This window comes from Aquarana catesbeiana, linkage group LG11 (assembly GCF_042186555.1).
Source record: "Aquarana catesbeiana isolate 2022-GZ linkage group LG11, ASM4218655v1, whole genome shotgun sequence".
In the NCBI taxonomy this organism is placed as follows: Eukaryota; Metazoa; Chordata; class Amphibia; order Anura; family Ranidae; genus Aquarana; species Aquarana catesbeiana.
This window is the reverse complement of record NC_133334.1, coordinates 101,663,165-101,677,539: the sequence shown is the minus strand read 5'-3', so window position 1 is coordinate 101,677,539 and position 14,375 is coordinate 101,663,165. Positions and strand designations below refer to the sequence as shown.

Here is a 14,375-nt window from a genome sequence, read left to right as displayed (position 1 = left end):
TGGGAGAGGAGAAGCTGCAGCACACTGAGCTTCCCAGTGAATGGCTGTTCAGTGGGGGGCGTGTCAGGACAAGTCTGATCATCGAAGGAGAGCAGGCTGGGTTCCCAGCATAGCTAGAGAACTGGCCGCCATGTGCACTCCTGCTTAGTGTGGATAGTTTTTAATATGAAAAGCAGAGGGACTGGCAGGAACACTAGGCATTTCACACAAAGGAACCAATGCAAAGAAAACAGAATTCATTCTCTTACAAGTACATGGTACAGCAGGCACAAATCAGTAATATGAAATGCTGGCGGTAACAAAAGCTTTAATTTTCATATCTGATGCACATACTATTTTACCCAGTGGAACACCCAGGACATAGAGGGGGGAATTTAGATGAGCCCTTACAGCACATTTTTCTTTAGAATTACCTGCATGTAAGCAGGTGCTTACATGGCATCTGCAGATCTATTACTGAGACTGCACTAGTTAGTTGAGCTACACAGATGGGGAAGGGGTTAATTGTGTGGCAGACTTTTTACCAGGAATTTTTGGGACCTGCTGTCTGCTGGGGATGAATAAATAGAGAGAGCCAGAGCCCGGGGAGAGTGAGCAGCACCAACATGGGACTAGAGGGGAAGGCTTGCTGAAGGATGTAATCCATGGTGGAGCATGTGGCCCACGTTATTGGGTCACCCACTTGGGAAGCTTCAACACCTGGGGAAGGTATGATCTGGGCAGCTGACACTAGTTAGCTAGGGATGAACTGTTTATTGCACATCATGTTGCTGGACTATATCCTTGAACATTCAGTAAAGTTCAATAAATGTTTCATGCCTGGTCTGTAGTTACTCAAAGGTGTGCATGAAGGTACATGGCGTATCCAAGAGAACAAGGCCTGTAAAGTACATACAGGGGGGAAGAGGAAGAACTGGAGGGCCACCACAAAGTGTTAATTCTGTGGTTGGTATTGGTAACCAGAGCTGGTGGTAATATAATGGCAGCCAGACAGCGGAGAGTGGTACCAGGCATTGATGATGGGCTCTCTGGTTAGCGAGGGGATCAGTGCTCTGACTCCCTTCCTAGTGGTCGGTGCACTTGAGAAATCAGGACAGAACTGCAGATGCAGAGACCCCATTGACATAGTCACAGGTATGGGAGAGTCAGAAGAGTTAATTAGTGCATGCATAGAGGTCCGTGCAGGGCCGCCAACAGGGGGGTACAGCTGATACAACTGTAAGGGGCCCCTCACAGGTGTGAGGGGGGCTGGCATATATACAGGTGTGAGGGGGCTGGCATATATACAGGTGTGAGGGGGGCTGGCATATATACAGGTGAGAGGGGGGCTTGCATATATACCAGATTGAGGGGGGCTGACATATATACAGAATTGGAGGGGGGCTGAGTGTGTACAGGTGAGGTGGCTTCAGGTGTGTGGATTCAGTGGGATGGCCCATGGGCAAGCCCTGGGGAATGTTGGTGCTCAGGCTCGGAGGGGGGCAGGCCTAAAGCTGTGTAAGGGGCCCAAAAATTTCTGATGGCTGCCCTGGGTCCGTGCGTAGTGCACAAGGCAGGACTTCTTCTCTGTCACAGGGAGGTGACAGAAAAGCTGGATTGGTGGAGCAGGGCACAGGCTCAGAAGATTTCCCCTTTAAATTATACATTCTGAAAGACAAGGTGTTCAGTGTTATGGGACAGTGTTTCACAATATGGAACCTCAGGTTTATTGTACAGCTGCACAAGGTGTACAGCTTACTTCATAATACGGAGTGTTGCCTGTTGAGTTCACATGACCGTGGTCCCAGGCATTAGTGGGAGTGTCCATGGAAAAGGTACCCCCTCCCCCATGTAGGGCGAGTTGGACCCACCCACATGCGCCTAATTCAGACAAGTATTTTCACTGGTTTTGGTTACAGATCCAGATAGTTCTGAGAACCTCCACTTTAAGGACAAACCAAAATTGTCAGTTCTATTGGCTGATTCAGACAGGTATATGAATCTGTTGGTGCTTAGCACTGAAACAGGTACAAGCACTTACAATTTCGGTGTGGCAGCCGATAGAATTCTAAAATGTGTCTATGACACCAATTATGGATTTCTGACATGCCCTATGTATGCCCTATAAAAAAACATATAACAAATATCTTAGGCATATGCTCTGCTCTTCTTTCCCATTTTCTAATATTGCTGGTAAATCCAGCAAATGACAGCCAAAACTCTGTTTCTCAGTAGCCACTGCAGTGTGAATTGAAGCATCCAAACAGTGTTTTGTTAAAAGATACAAGGTAGCAACATTATTGCTACATCATATTTACTCTGTTTCATTCATGTGCAGACCAAAGGGGTTTTTATTTATCCTGTTATTAAAAGAGAAGTAAGGTATTTTTTTTTAAGAATCATACTTACCTAGGTGGATGCAGCATTGGTCTGATGCTGCATTTGTCCCCCACTGACTCTTAGGGTGAGAACCGAGTGATCAAACACCGCTGATCGCTCGGTCCTCAGGGCTCACTAAAGCACTGGGCTGTGGAGGGGGCGGGAGCGGGACCAGCTCTGTGACATTAGCCGCTGTCTGATCTAAATGGGTCATAGGAGTGCAGAACTAACAGCACTCCTGTGACCCACAGGAGAAGTACAGCCAAACAAGCTTTGGCTGTACTTCTCCTTTAAGATTTAGTCAGCTCTAATCACCCCCATTTAATACCTGCTTAGCTAACTTTACAATGCTTTACACTAGAATCAAATATTAGTATCATTATTTTCAAGACAAATTATTAAAAAATGCAAACTTTTTAAAGTAATACTAGTCGCCTTAACCACTTGCCGCCTCGCTGCTGTACATTGACTGTGGCAGGGAAGCATGTGCAGGCACAATCACGTATATATATTTATATATATATATATATATATATATATATATATATATATATATATTCAGCCTTCTTTCAGGTTTGGTGTGAGTACATGCGCGCCTCCTGCTGACCCATGCTGTGATTTAACACAGCACAAGTTTGGCAGCTGATTTCAGAAGGCTGTGCCCAGTCACACAGAGTTCTATAAACAAAAGAAGCAGCGCTATAAATCAAATATGTGATACTAAACCACAATTAGTGATTAATGGTATATAAAGTTCATGTACAATCAAGTGACACAGTAAAGTTCAATCAGTGAATGAAAGTCTTCAAAGGTGCAATGGATGAGAAACCAGACAAATGGGTCCCTTGTTAGGCAAACGCAGATGGGACTGGATATACCTTCACCACACCACAGTGTTATGAATAAAATGGACGCTTACCAAATGGCAAGCTTAAGAAAGCTTGTGACCTTAACCCGGTCGGGGCCTTTTCTGAGATGGGAACACCTTTAGACCACTCTTCAGACCGTGGATGGCTCACTATCCTCCACATAAGGAAACCAGGATACAGGGAATACTATACTCCTATCTTGGAGTTGTTCTCACAAACAATGCCCCAAAAAAAAGGAAGAGCACATAGCGTAATCCTGGATGGATATTTATTAAAGAACAATAAAATTACACTTACAGTGTGTCGAATAAAAACAGCATGGAAAGCCGGCCGGCTAGCACGAACACCCGTCCTACAGACGGTAGATACGGCACGTCAGCACGTCAGCACGCCCGACGTACGTTTCGTCACACTTCTGACGTCGTCTGGGGCACGGGCGACGCACTGACGTGTCGCTCATAAATAACAAACAAATGTAACCAAGCCTCGAAATGAAAACAAAGCCGGAAATCACCTTGCGCTCCACCGAGTAAGGGCGGAAGATATGGAAACGCCATCTTAACTAGGGGATCCCATGTTAATACGGGTGCCAATTTTGTTATTATGGCAGGCGTTATAAATTAATGGGAAAGGGAGGGAGGGGAAAAAAAATATATATAATAGGCTCACTTTTACCAAGTTTGAAGGCGAATGCCAAGTTAGATTGAAGTTAAATTGGTTATTCAAACTTTAAAGGGGCCCAACTTCCCCATGGTAAGGGGCACACCATGGCTTAAATATGACGCCTAAATCGGTGAACTTATAATTAATCCCATTAGTATTGGCCTAATAAAAAGGCGCCGAAAAGGGACATTATCCTAGGTGACATAGCTGGAGAGGGAAAGGAGATTTCTCAGCCTCGTATAAACAACCAGTTCAGAAATTAGGTAATAACAAGCAATAACTCCATTATTACATAATCATATAGAAATTAAAATTAAAATTAGAAAATAAAAATAAAAAAGTATAATATTAAACATAATAAATGGCATCAAACCACCATCACACTAAAAAAATGTGGGACTAGGGTCAGAGCATATGGTAAGTGCATAAACACCAGTTGGTTAATAATCAATGGGCTAGACATAGGGAGTTCATTATGAGTTATCAATAAAGGCATTAGTGTCGGTATCCACATTGAGTCCATATGGGACGTAGCATTTAATTTTATGTATCCAGAGCATCTCAAGTTTAGAGATGCTCCTAATCAGGGAGCTCCCCCTCCAGTGAGGCCGATACCTGTCGATCCCTAAAAATAAAGTCTTAGAGGGATCTTTGTTGTGAGAAACCAGATAATATTTTGAAACAGAATGTTTAGGAAAGCCATTTTTGATGTTAGTAATATGTTCATTCAAACGAACAGAGAGGGGTCGTCTAGTCCTGCCCACATATTGTAGGCCACACGGGCACTGTAGTAGGTAGACGACCCCCTCTGTAGTGCAAGTGATAAAAGGTTTTATATCATGCTCCTCTTGTGTGTTAGAGGAGGTAAATTTAAGGGTTCGTCTAGATGGTACAGAATTTAGCCTGCAAACCCGACATCTCCCACATTTGTAATACCCCTTAAGGTTATCAAAAAGACCTTGAATACCCCTAACGGGGGGATCAAGAGCGTTCGGGGCTAATCTATTCCTAAGGGATGATGCTCCCTTAAAAATCACTTGTGGCTTATCTGGGATAACCCCTCTTAAGATGGGATCATTGCCCAATAAGTGCCAGTGTTTATTAAGTAGGTTTTTAATATTGTCATGTTGGATAGAATAGGTGGTGATAAAGGGCAGAGTTATCGAATTCTCTCTGGGAAGCACCCTCTCACTCAGTAGTTGTCTCCTATCTATATCCTTTACCCCCTCCAAAGCATGAGTCAGGGATTCTCTGGTATACCCTTTTTCCACAAACCTATTTATCAAAATACCGGCCTGTTGCAAAAACTGAGAGTCATCAGAGCAGTTGCGTTTAAGTCGCATGAATTGGCTCTTAGGTACAGACCGAAGCCATGACCTATGATGGCAGCTACTCAGAGGAATATAGGAGTTACGATCCGTTTTCTTAAAAAACGTAGAGGTCATAAACTGGTCATCCTGTATGGTAATATTAAGGTCTAAAAAATGAACATTAGATTGGCTAGTCTCAAATTTAAGTACAATGCCCCTATTATTTTGGTTAAGTTCCTCCATAAAGAGGTCAAGGTCGCTGCGGTTCCCATCCCAAAGGAGGAGGATGTCGTCAATGTACCTAGCCCACAGCTTGAGCTGGGGCCTCTGGCAAACATGGACGACATCCTCCTCCCACAGGGCCATAAATAGGTTCGCAAGACTTAGCCCCCATCGCGACTCCACGGTCCTGTCGGTAAAAACATTGGTCCAACCAAAAGTAATTGTGGGACGCAGCATATCTTAAAAGTATCATGATGAAATTAATTTGTTCATCATATAAACCTGAATCCCTTCTTAGTCCCCCTCGCGATGGGGGCTAAATACGCCCCCAGTCTTGCAAACCTATTTATGGCCCTGTGGGAGGAGGATGTCGTCCATGTTTGCCAGAGGCCCCAGCTCAAGCTGTGGGCTAGGTACATTGACGACATCCTCCTCCTTTGGGATGGGAACCGCAGCGACCTTGACCTCTTTATGGAGGAACTTAACCAGAATAATAGGGGCATTGTACTTAAATTTGAGGCTAGCCAATCTAATGTTCAATTTTTAGACCTTAATATTACCATACAGGATGACCAGTTTATGACCTCTACGTTTTTTAAGAAAACGGATCGTAACTCCTATATTCCTCTGAGTAGCTGCCATCATAGGTCATGGCTTCGGTCTGTACCTAAGAGCCAATTCATGCGACTTAAACGCAACTGCTCTGATGACTCTCAGTTTTTGCAACAGGCCGGTATTTTGATAAATAGGTTTGTGGAAAAAGGGTATACCAGAGAATCCCTGACTCATGCTTTGGAGGGGGTAAAGGATATAGATAGGAGACAACTACTGAGTGAGAGGGTGCTTCCCAGAGAGAATTCGATAACTCTGCCCTTTATCACCACCTATTCTATCCAACATGACAATATTAAAAACCTACTTAATAAACACTGGCACTTATTGGGCAATGATCCCATCTTAAGAGGGGTTATCCCAGATAAGCCACAAGTGATTTTTAAGGGAGCATCATCCCTTAGGAATAGATTAACCCCGAACGCTCTTGATCCCCCCGTTAGGGGTATTCAAGGTCTTTTTGATAACCTTAAGGGGTATTACAAATGTGGGAGATGTCGGGTTTGCAGGCTAAATTCTGTACCATCTAGACGAACCCTTAAATTTACCTCCTCTAACACACAAGAGGAGCATGATATAAAACCTTTTATCACTTGCACTACAGAGGGGGTCGTCTACCTACTACAGTGCCCGTGTGGCCTACAATATGTGGGCAGGACTAGACGACCCCTCTCTGTTCGTTTGAATGAACATATTACTAACATCAAAAATGGCTTTCCTAAACATTCTGTTTCAAAACATTATCTGGTTTCTCACAACAAAGATCACTCTAAGACTTTATTTTTAGGGATCGACAGGTATCGGCCTCACTGGAGGGGGAGCTCCCTGATTAGGAGCATCTCTAAACTTGAGATGCTCTGGATACATAAAATTAAATGCTACGTCCCATATGGACTCAATGTGGATACCGACACTAATGCCTTTATTGATAACTCATAATGAACTCCCTATGTCTAGCCCATTGATTATTAACCAACTGGTGTTTATGCACTTACCATATGCTCTGACCCTAGTCCCACATTTTTTTTGTGTGATGGTGGTTTGATGCCATTTATTATGTTTAATATTATACTTTTTTATTTTTATTTTCTAATTTTAATTTTAATTTCTATATGATTATGTAATAATGGAGTTATTGCTTGTTATTACCTAATTTCTGAACTGGTTGTTTATACGAGGCTGAGAAATCTCCTTTCCCTCTCCAGCTATGTCACCTAGGATAATGTCCCTTTTCGGCGCCTTTTTATTAGGCCAATACTAATGGGATTAATTATAAGTTCACCGATTTAGGCGTCATATTTAAGCCATGGTGTGCCCCTTACCATGGGGAAGTTGGGCCCCTTTAAAGTTTGAATAACCAATTTAACTTCAATCTAACTTGGCATTCGCCTTCAAACTTGGTAAAAGTGAGCCTATTATATATATTTTTTTCCCCTCCCTCCCTTTCCCATTAATTTATAACGCCTGCCATAATAACAAAATTGGCACCCGTATTAACATGGGATCCCCTAGTTAAGATGGCGTTTCCATATCTTCCGCCCTTACTCGGTGGAGCGCAAGGTGATTTCCGGCTTTGTTTTCATTTCGAGGCTTGGTTACATTTGTTTGTTATTTATGAGCAACACGTCAGTGCGTCGCCCGTGCCCCAGACGACGTCAGAAGTGTGACGAAACGTACGTCGGGCGTGCTGACGTGCTGACGTGCCGTATCTACCGTCTGTAGGACGGGTGTTCGTGCTAGCCGGCCGGCTTTCCATGCTGTTTTTATTCGACACACTGTAAGTGTAATTTTATTGTTCTTTAATAAATATCCATCCAGGATTACGCTATGTGCTCTTCCTTTTTTTTGGGGCATTGTTTGTGAGAACAACTCCAAGATAGGAGTATAGTATTCCCTGTATCCTGGTTTCCTTATGTGGAGGATAGTGAGCCATCCACGGTCTGAAGAGTGGTCTAAAGGTGTTCCCATCTCAGAAAAGGCCCCGACCGGGTTAAGGTCACAAGCTTTCTTAAGCTTGCCATTTGGTAAGCGTCCATTTTATTCATAACACTGTGGTGTGGTGAAGGTATATCCAGTCCCATCTGCGTTTGCCTAACAAGGGACCCATTTGTCTGGTTTCTCATCCATTGCACCTTTGAAGACTTTCATTCACTGATTGAACTTTACTGTGTCACTTGATTGTACATGAACTTTATATACCATTAATCACTAATTGTGGTTTAGTATCACATATTTGATTTATAGCGCTGCTTCTTTTGTTTATTTAATTTGTAGTGTGTGTATCTCACCTTTAAGCGGCTGCTCTTTTTTCAATTGTTCCTTATTTACTTACTTGATTGTGTTAATTGTGTATAGTATATAGCGCGGTGGTTTCCTCTTTTATTTGTTACACAGAGTTCTATGTTTACAAGATCTGGCTGTTTTTTCTCCCTGCTAAAATAGCCATATGGTAAAGTAAAAGCAGCACATATTACACACATTACACATTGTTAGACACACAATTAAGCCCTTGATTGCCCAGTGTCATTATTAAAGGTGATAGTGTACAGTATTAGCACTGATCACTATATTAAGCCTTGTACACACGATCAGATTTTCGGACAACCGAACATCTGTTTTTTGTGGCATGCTAGTCTCATGTCGAAAGTGAAGAGGTTACTCACAATATGAAAATTTTCATACGACAGTATACAACGTCAGAAGTGACGTAATATGTTTAAGTAATTCTTTTGTTTTTGAGCATGCGTAGTCTTGCTCTTACAAATTTTTTCATACAAAAACCGTACTAATGAAAGGAAAATCGGATGTTGAGTTCACTTCCGCCAAAAATTTTATAATCTGCACATCCAGCTTTTGTCTGACGAAAAAGCAAAATCGGCTGTCGAAAGTACCGTACTAACGATCTCAAAATCGTCAGGCAGCTCGTCGTACAAATTTTTCCATCCGATTTTCATATCGTGTGTACGAGCCTTTAGTGTCATTCCACTTTATATACTGTAGTTTGTAAATGCTTTAACTTTCACAGAAACCAATTAATATGCATTTATTGTTTTTTATTCTATACCAAAGACATGTAGCAGAATGCATTTTGAACTAAACCTATCAAGAAATTTGATTTTTAAATGTTTTTATTGGATTTTTTTTTTCCAAAATTTTCGTCCTTTTTTCGTTTATAAAATAAAAAACATAAAAAACCCAATGGTGATCAAATACCACCAAAAGAAAGTTCTATTTGTGTGAAAAAATTCTATAAATGCTGAATATCAAAAAATGCTCTGGTCATGAAGGAGGTAAACCTCTCCAGTGGTCAAATGGTTAAAACTACCACTGGTCAAACAAGAAAATAGTACATTTTTGTTATATCTTATTGATTACAGATTGCATTAAAATATTTTTTGCAAGACAATTTTACCAAAAGAAAGCTTTGTTTGTTTTATTTCCTAAGTAAAAACTACCACAAATTAACAGGCTTTTGGAAGAAGTTTATAAATCACTTGGATTCATCAGGGGAATACAGGTACAAGGGCAGAGCTGGTTAAATATGTTATGCCTTGTAACTGAGACCAAGAACAAAAGTAGTTGGAATTTATACTTTGGGATATTGACTTTCTATAGAGGAATATGATTTACTGCATTCTGCATAAATATTTAAACAATTTGACATTGAGCCTTAGATGCCTACTTAGAGGTTTCAGTATTGCATAGTGGGGAAAGATATGTATGCAAGATATACCTCAACTGCTATTGACTGAATTGCTTTTTTCTATCTCTAGGTTTTGTGACTGCTGGGGCATTTAATGAAACATGGTGCTACACATTATCTTGCCTTCCGGACTGTAAAATAGATGTTAAGGGAAATGAATGTGATGAAATAGTTATCACAACTACTACCACAACTACTACAACACCCACCACAACCACAACCGAATTCACAACACCAACAGAATCCACAACTACACTACCAAACACTACTACAACTTCTTCCACAGCTACTACAACACCCACCACAACCACAACTGAATCCACAACCCCAACAGAAACCCCTACTACAACAGAATCCACAACAACCCCAACAACTACTACAACACCAGCCACAACCATCACAACTACTACAACAACCACAGCAACTACTAAATCAAAAACCCCTACCACAAAGTCTACAGGCCCCCCTGGCTGCCCATTTGAACCCTACCGTGAGGTGAGTAATCGGTTCACTTTATTTACATAAAAACAAATGCAATATAAAATGTAATGCCTGAACTTACTGTAAATCTTTTACAGGTGTGTATCTCTGTTGTCATTTAATATTGCTCAGTATACCATTCAATCCATTCAATGACAAGTGTTACAGCTGTGTTGTTCAGGTTCTTATGTCCTGCTTCAGTGAAGGCCTGCCCAGAACTAACCCAAAACTCACCAACACACTGTGTGACTTACAAAAGGGGCTTTATTAAAGTGTATTAAAGTGTAAAGAGCCTTGCAGAAGTACAATTTGCGTAAACCAACTATAGTAGAAAACCACAATGCAGTTATTATACAGCACAATGGTAACACAATCCAGTAAACTTGTCACTGCTCACAGAGGCAAAATAAATGAAATATACACCAATCAGCCATAACATTATGAAAGGTGAAATGAATACTTAAAAGGGGGCGCACCATTAGACCCCCCTTTTTTGGGACGGCGGTCACCCAGACCTGGTGATAATTTAGGTTAGCAGGTATTTAGTGTGCTGTGCCTTTAAATGCATACCTGAGTTACAGGTGGCCCAATCGGATCCCAGGGAAGGTTCTGGTATTCCTGGGAGAAGTGATAAAAGGGGCTGCTGAGGGTCTGTACTTCCTCTTGCAGCAGCTGGACCTGGAGAGCAAAGAGTTACTGACTTGCCATTTAAACGGTTCTCTTTCCTGTCATTTGTGAGCGGTGTGGATGGAAGACCTTGTGAGGGCTTTTGTGGAGAGAGCAGAGAGCCAGGGCAGAGAGGAATGGATGTGCCGCTGCCTGGCGCTGTCTGTCACAGAGGACGGTCATCAGAACGCAGAGGTGAGAGAGGCTCAGCCAGTCCAGCCCTCACCTCAGAGAAGAGCAAGGTGGAGCGTCCCTCCGGAGCGTCTGGTGGCTGGAGGAGGAGGTGAACAAGCCGCCGGGCGGGCGCGTGCAGAAGAGAGGGGAAGCATGGCGGCGGTGCCCGGGAGACGGTCGGGACAGAAGAGGCGGACCTGCACTCAGTCGCCAGCCAGGAGGAGGGGAAGAGGACACTCGGCGCCACGAGAAGAGCGACAGGAGAGGACAGAGCTGCCTGTGTCTGCTGCAGGCTCTCAAGCAACAGCTACTCCTCAGCGGTCGGCTCCTCAGAGTGACCTGGTCCTAGGTGCACTGTTTCACAGCTTACAGACAAGCATGAGTGTCCCAGCGGGGGAGGTGTCATCAGCTGGGCAGGGTGAGTTACAAACATCCACTGTGAATGATATTTTGGGTTACCTGTCAGCTATCTCTCATGCTCTCTCTGCTGCTGGTATTGCCTCTCCTATTCTTCCTCCTTCTCTGACTGTCTCCCCCTCTGGGTCTGACTCTGCTAGCTTTATTTCTGCACCTGTAAATGTCCCTGCTCCTGTGTCATTCAGTCAGTCAGGCAGTACACACATTGGGGATGCACACATGCACACTCCTGTTAGTGATATCTTGTCAGTCCCTGAAGCGTGTTTAAAAGGGGTTATGCCTTGTGAAATTTCTCCTTTGGGGTACCATCTCCCTTCGGCGGTTAAAGAAAAAATCTGGCGGAGAGATTTTGTGGAAGTTTTATCTCTTCTTCCCACTGCGAAAGAATTTAATTTGAAATCAGATAAAAAAGGGGAGCAGGAGGAAGATAGGCGCAGAACGGTACCACGATCGTTTAATAACTGGTTACAGGCATTTTTTGTTTTTGCGAGTGTTCTGGTCGAGAAGCACCCGGAATTGAGCGGAGGCTTGTTTCAGCACTTGGACCACGTCTTGGAGGCTTACAAGAATTTTGGAGGTCTGGGCTGGTACGCTTATGACGAGTCTTTTCGCCAGAAGCTAGCGGTCCACCCATCTTTAAGATGGGGAATGAAAGACGTGGGCCTATGGCTTAATTTAATCTTGCCTCAGAGAGCGCCTAGCATGCGGCAGTTCCCTGCTAATCCGGGTACTCAGGTTTCGCCAGGGTATCGCAGGAGTTGGTGTTTTTCATTCAATGAGAGTCAGTGTCGTTTTAATACTTCTTGTAAGTATAGACATGAGTGCTCTTTTTGCGCAGGGCCCCATCCTGTGGTAAAATGTTTTAAGAAAACAGCGGTGGGGGTCCAGTCTCAGCGCGATATTTTTCCCAAGAGCCTGCACGCCAGTGAGGCTGGAAAACATGCGCCCTTGGCGGGATCTATACCCAAACAGGGTGAAAGCGCTTTTACTAATTGAAGGGTTTTCTTTTGGTTTTCCTCTTCCTGCTTTTACTGGCTCTGGTTGTACTATTGTGGATAATCTGAAGTCAGTTAGGCAGTTTCCTGAAGTAGTGAGGGAAAAAGTTTCCAAAGAAATTGCAGAAGGTCGCATGGCTGGCCCGTTTAAATTTCCCCCTTTTAGCGATTTTCGCATCTCACCGCTAGGTGTGGTCCCCAAGAGGGAACCAAATTCATTTAGTTTAATACAGCATCTTTCTTTCCCGAAAGGGGGCTCGTTGAATGACAAGATTGACGATTCGCTGTGTTCAGTCGCTAATGCGACTTTTGATGAAGCAGTAGGCAAAATTAAAGCATGCGGCCGGGGGGCATTGTTGGCAAAAGCCGATGTGAAGTCAGCTTTTAGGCTCTTACCCATTGCCCCGGCAGCTTTCAGTTCTTTGGGTTTTTATTTTGACGGGTTTTATTTTTTTGACAAATGTCTTCCTATGGGATGTTCTTTGTCTTGTACATACTTTGAAACTTTTTCTACTTTCATTCATTGGGTTATGTGTTTTGAGTCTGGTCAGGATTCGATTGCACACTACCTAGATGATTTTTTATTGGTTCGGCAAATTCTGACATCTGTTCTCGTCTTCTGCAGTTATTTGTGGTTGTTACGGAACATTTTGGGGTTTCTCTGGCTGCCGAGAAAACTTGTTATCCTGCGACTTCCATGGAGTTTTTAGGTATTTTGATTGATACCGAGGTGGAAGAATTTAGTTTGCCGCAGGCTAAGGTAGTCAAGATGAGGAACCTTATTGCAGTATTTTTGCGGAGACGTAAGGTGTTATTGAAGGAGATGCAATCATTATTAGGTCTCCTGGCTTTTGCTGGAAAAATCATGCCAGTTGGGAGGATTTTTTCTAGGAGGTTGTACATGGCAACTGCAGGTTTGAAATCTCCTTTTGCTCACATCCGTTTAACGGCTTCCCTCAAAGATGATTTGGTAGTGTGGGCTGATCTTTTGGCGACATTTAACGGGCGTTCCTTTTTTCAATCAGATTTTATCTTTGCTCCTGATTTTCGTCTGTTCACTGATGCGGCAGGCTCCAAGGGTTTTGGGGCAATTTGGGGATCGCATTGGAGCTGTGGGATTTGGCCGGAAGCTTGGATTCGAATGAAGGCTACTAGGAACGTCGTGCTGTTAGAGCTTTTTCCAGTTTTAGTAGCTGTGGCGCTTTGGGGAGAGTTTTTTGCCAATCGGCGGATTCTGGTAGAAACAGACAACAAGGGTGTTCTCTTCGCTTTCTACTGTCTTTCTTCCAGCTCTCTCTGGGTGGTTAAGATTTTGCGGCATTTGGTCTTCTTATGTTTAAAATTTAACATCTGGATCAAGGCGAAGTACACGCCGGGGGTCTTGAATAATCTGGCTGACTCTCTTTCCCGTTTCCAGATGCAGCGTTTTCGGGAGCTGCTCACAGGGGTGGACGCGGAAGGAACGCCATGCCCGGCGTACTTGTGGGAGCTAATTTAACGAGAGTGATGGATGCCGTTAAATGCTCAGTTTCTTCCCGTACGTGGGCAGACTACTCCACGGCTTGGAGGAAGTGGATGCGATTCGCTGGAAATGCGGGTTTTTGATTGGGAGTCTCCCGAGTAGCAGGCTGTTTTGGCCTTTTTGGCTTTTCTAATGGAAGGCCAGCCTTCTTATGGTTCTCTGGCTAAGACCCTGGCGGGAGTATCATTTTTCTTCAGGATGAGGGGTCTCCCGTCCTGCTCTAGTTTTTTCCTGGTAAAGCAGGCCTTGAAAGGCTATCGAAGATCAACTTTTGTCCCGGATGTCAGTCGTCCTATTGGTTTATCTCTGCTTAGGCGCTTGTGCAATGCCACGATGGGGGTATGTTTTAGCGGCTATGAGGCTTTGCTGTTTAAAGTAACTTTT

General features: G+C 43.4%; 1 protein-coding gene across 1 annotated transcript in view; it reads left to right on the top strand.

Annotated features, from left to right (window-relative positions):
* The window catches only part of LOC141111717 (uncharacterized), a 491,097-nt gene that overhangs the window by 415,015 nt on the left and 61,707 nt on the right, over nucleotides 1-14,375 (top strand). Inside the window, 1 exon segment of the mRNA XM_073603861.1 lies at nucleotides 9,808-10,232. Within this exon segment, the coding sequence (XP_073459962.1) occupies nucleotides 9,808-10,232 (425 nt within the window).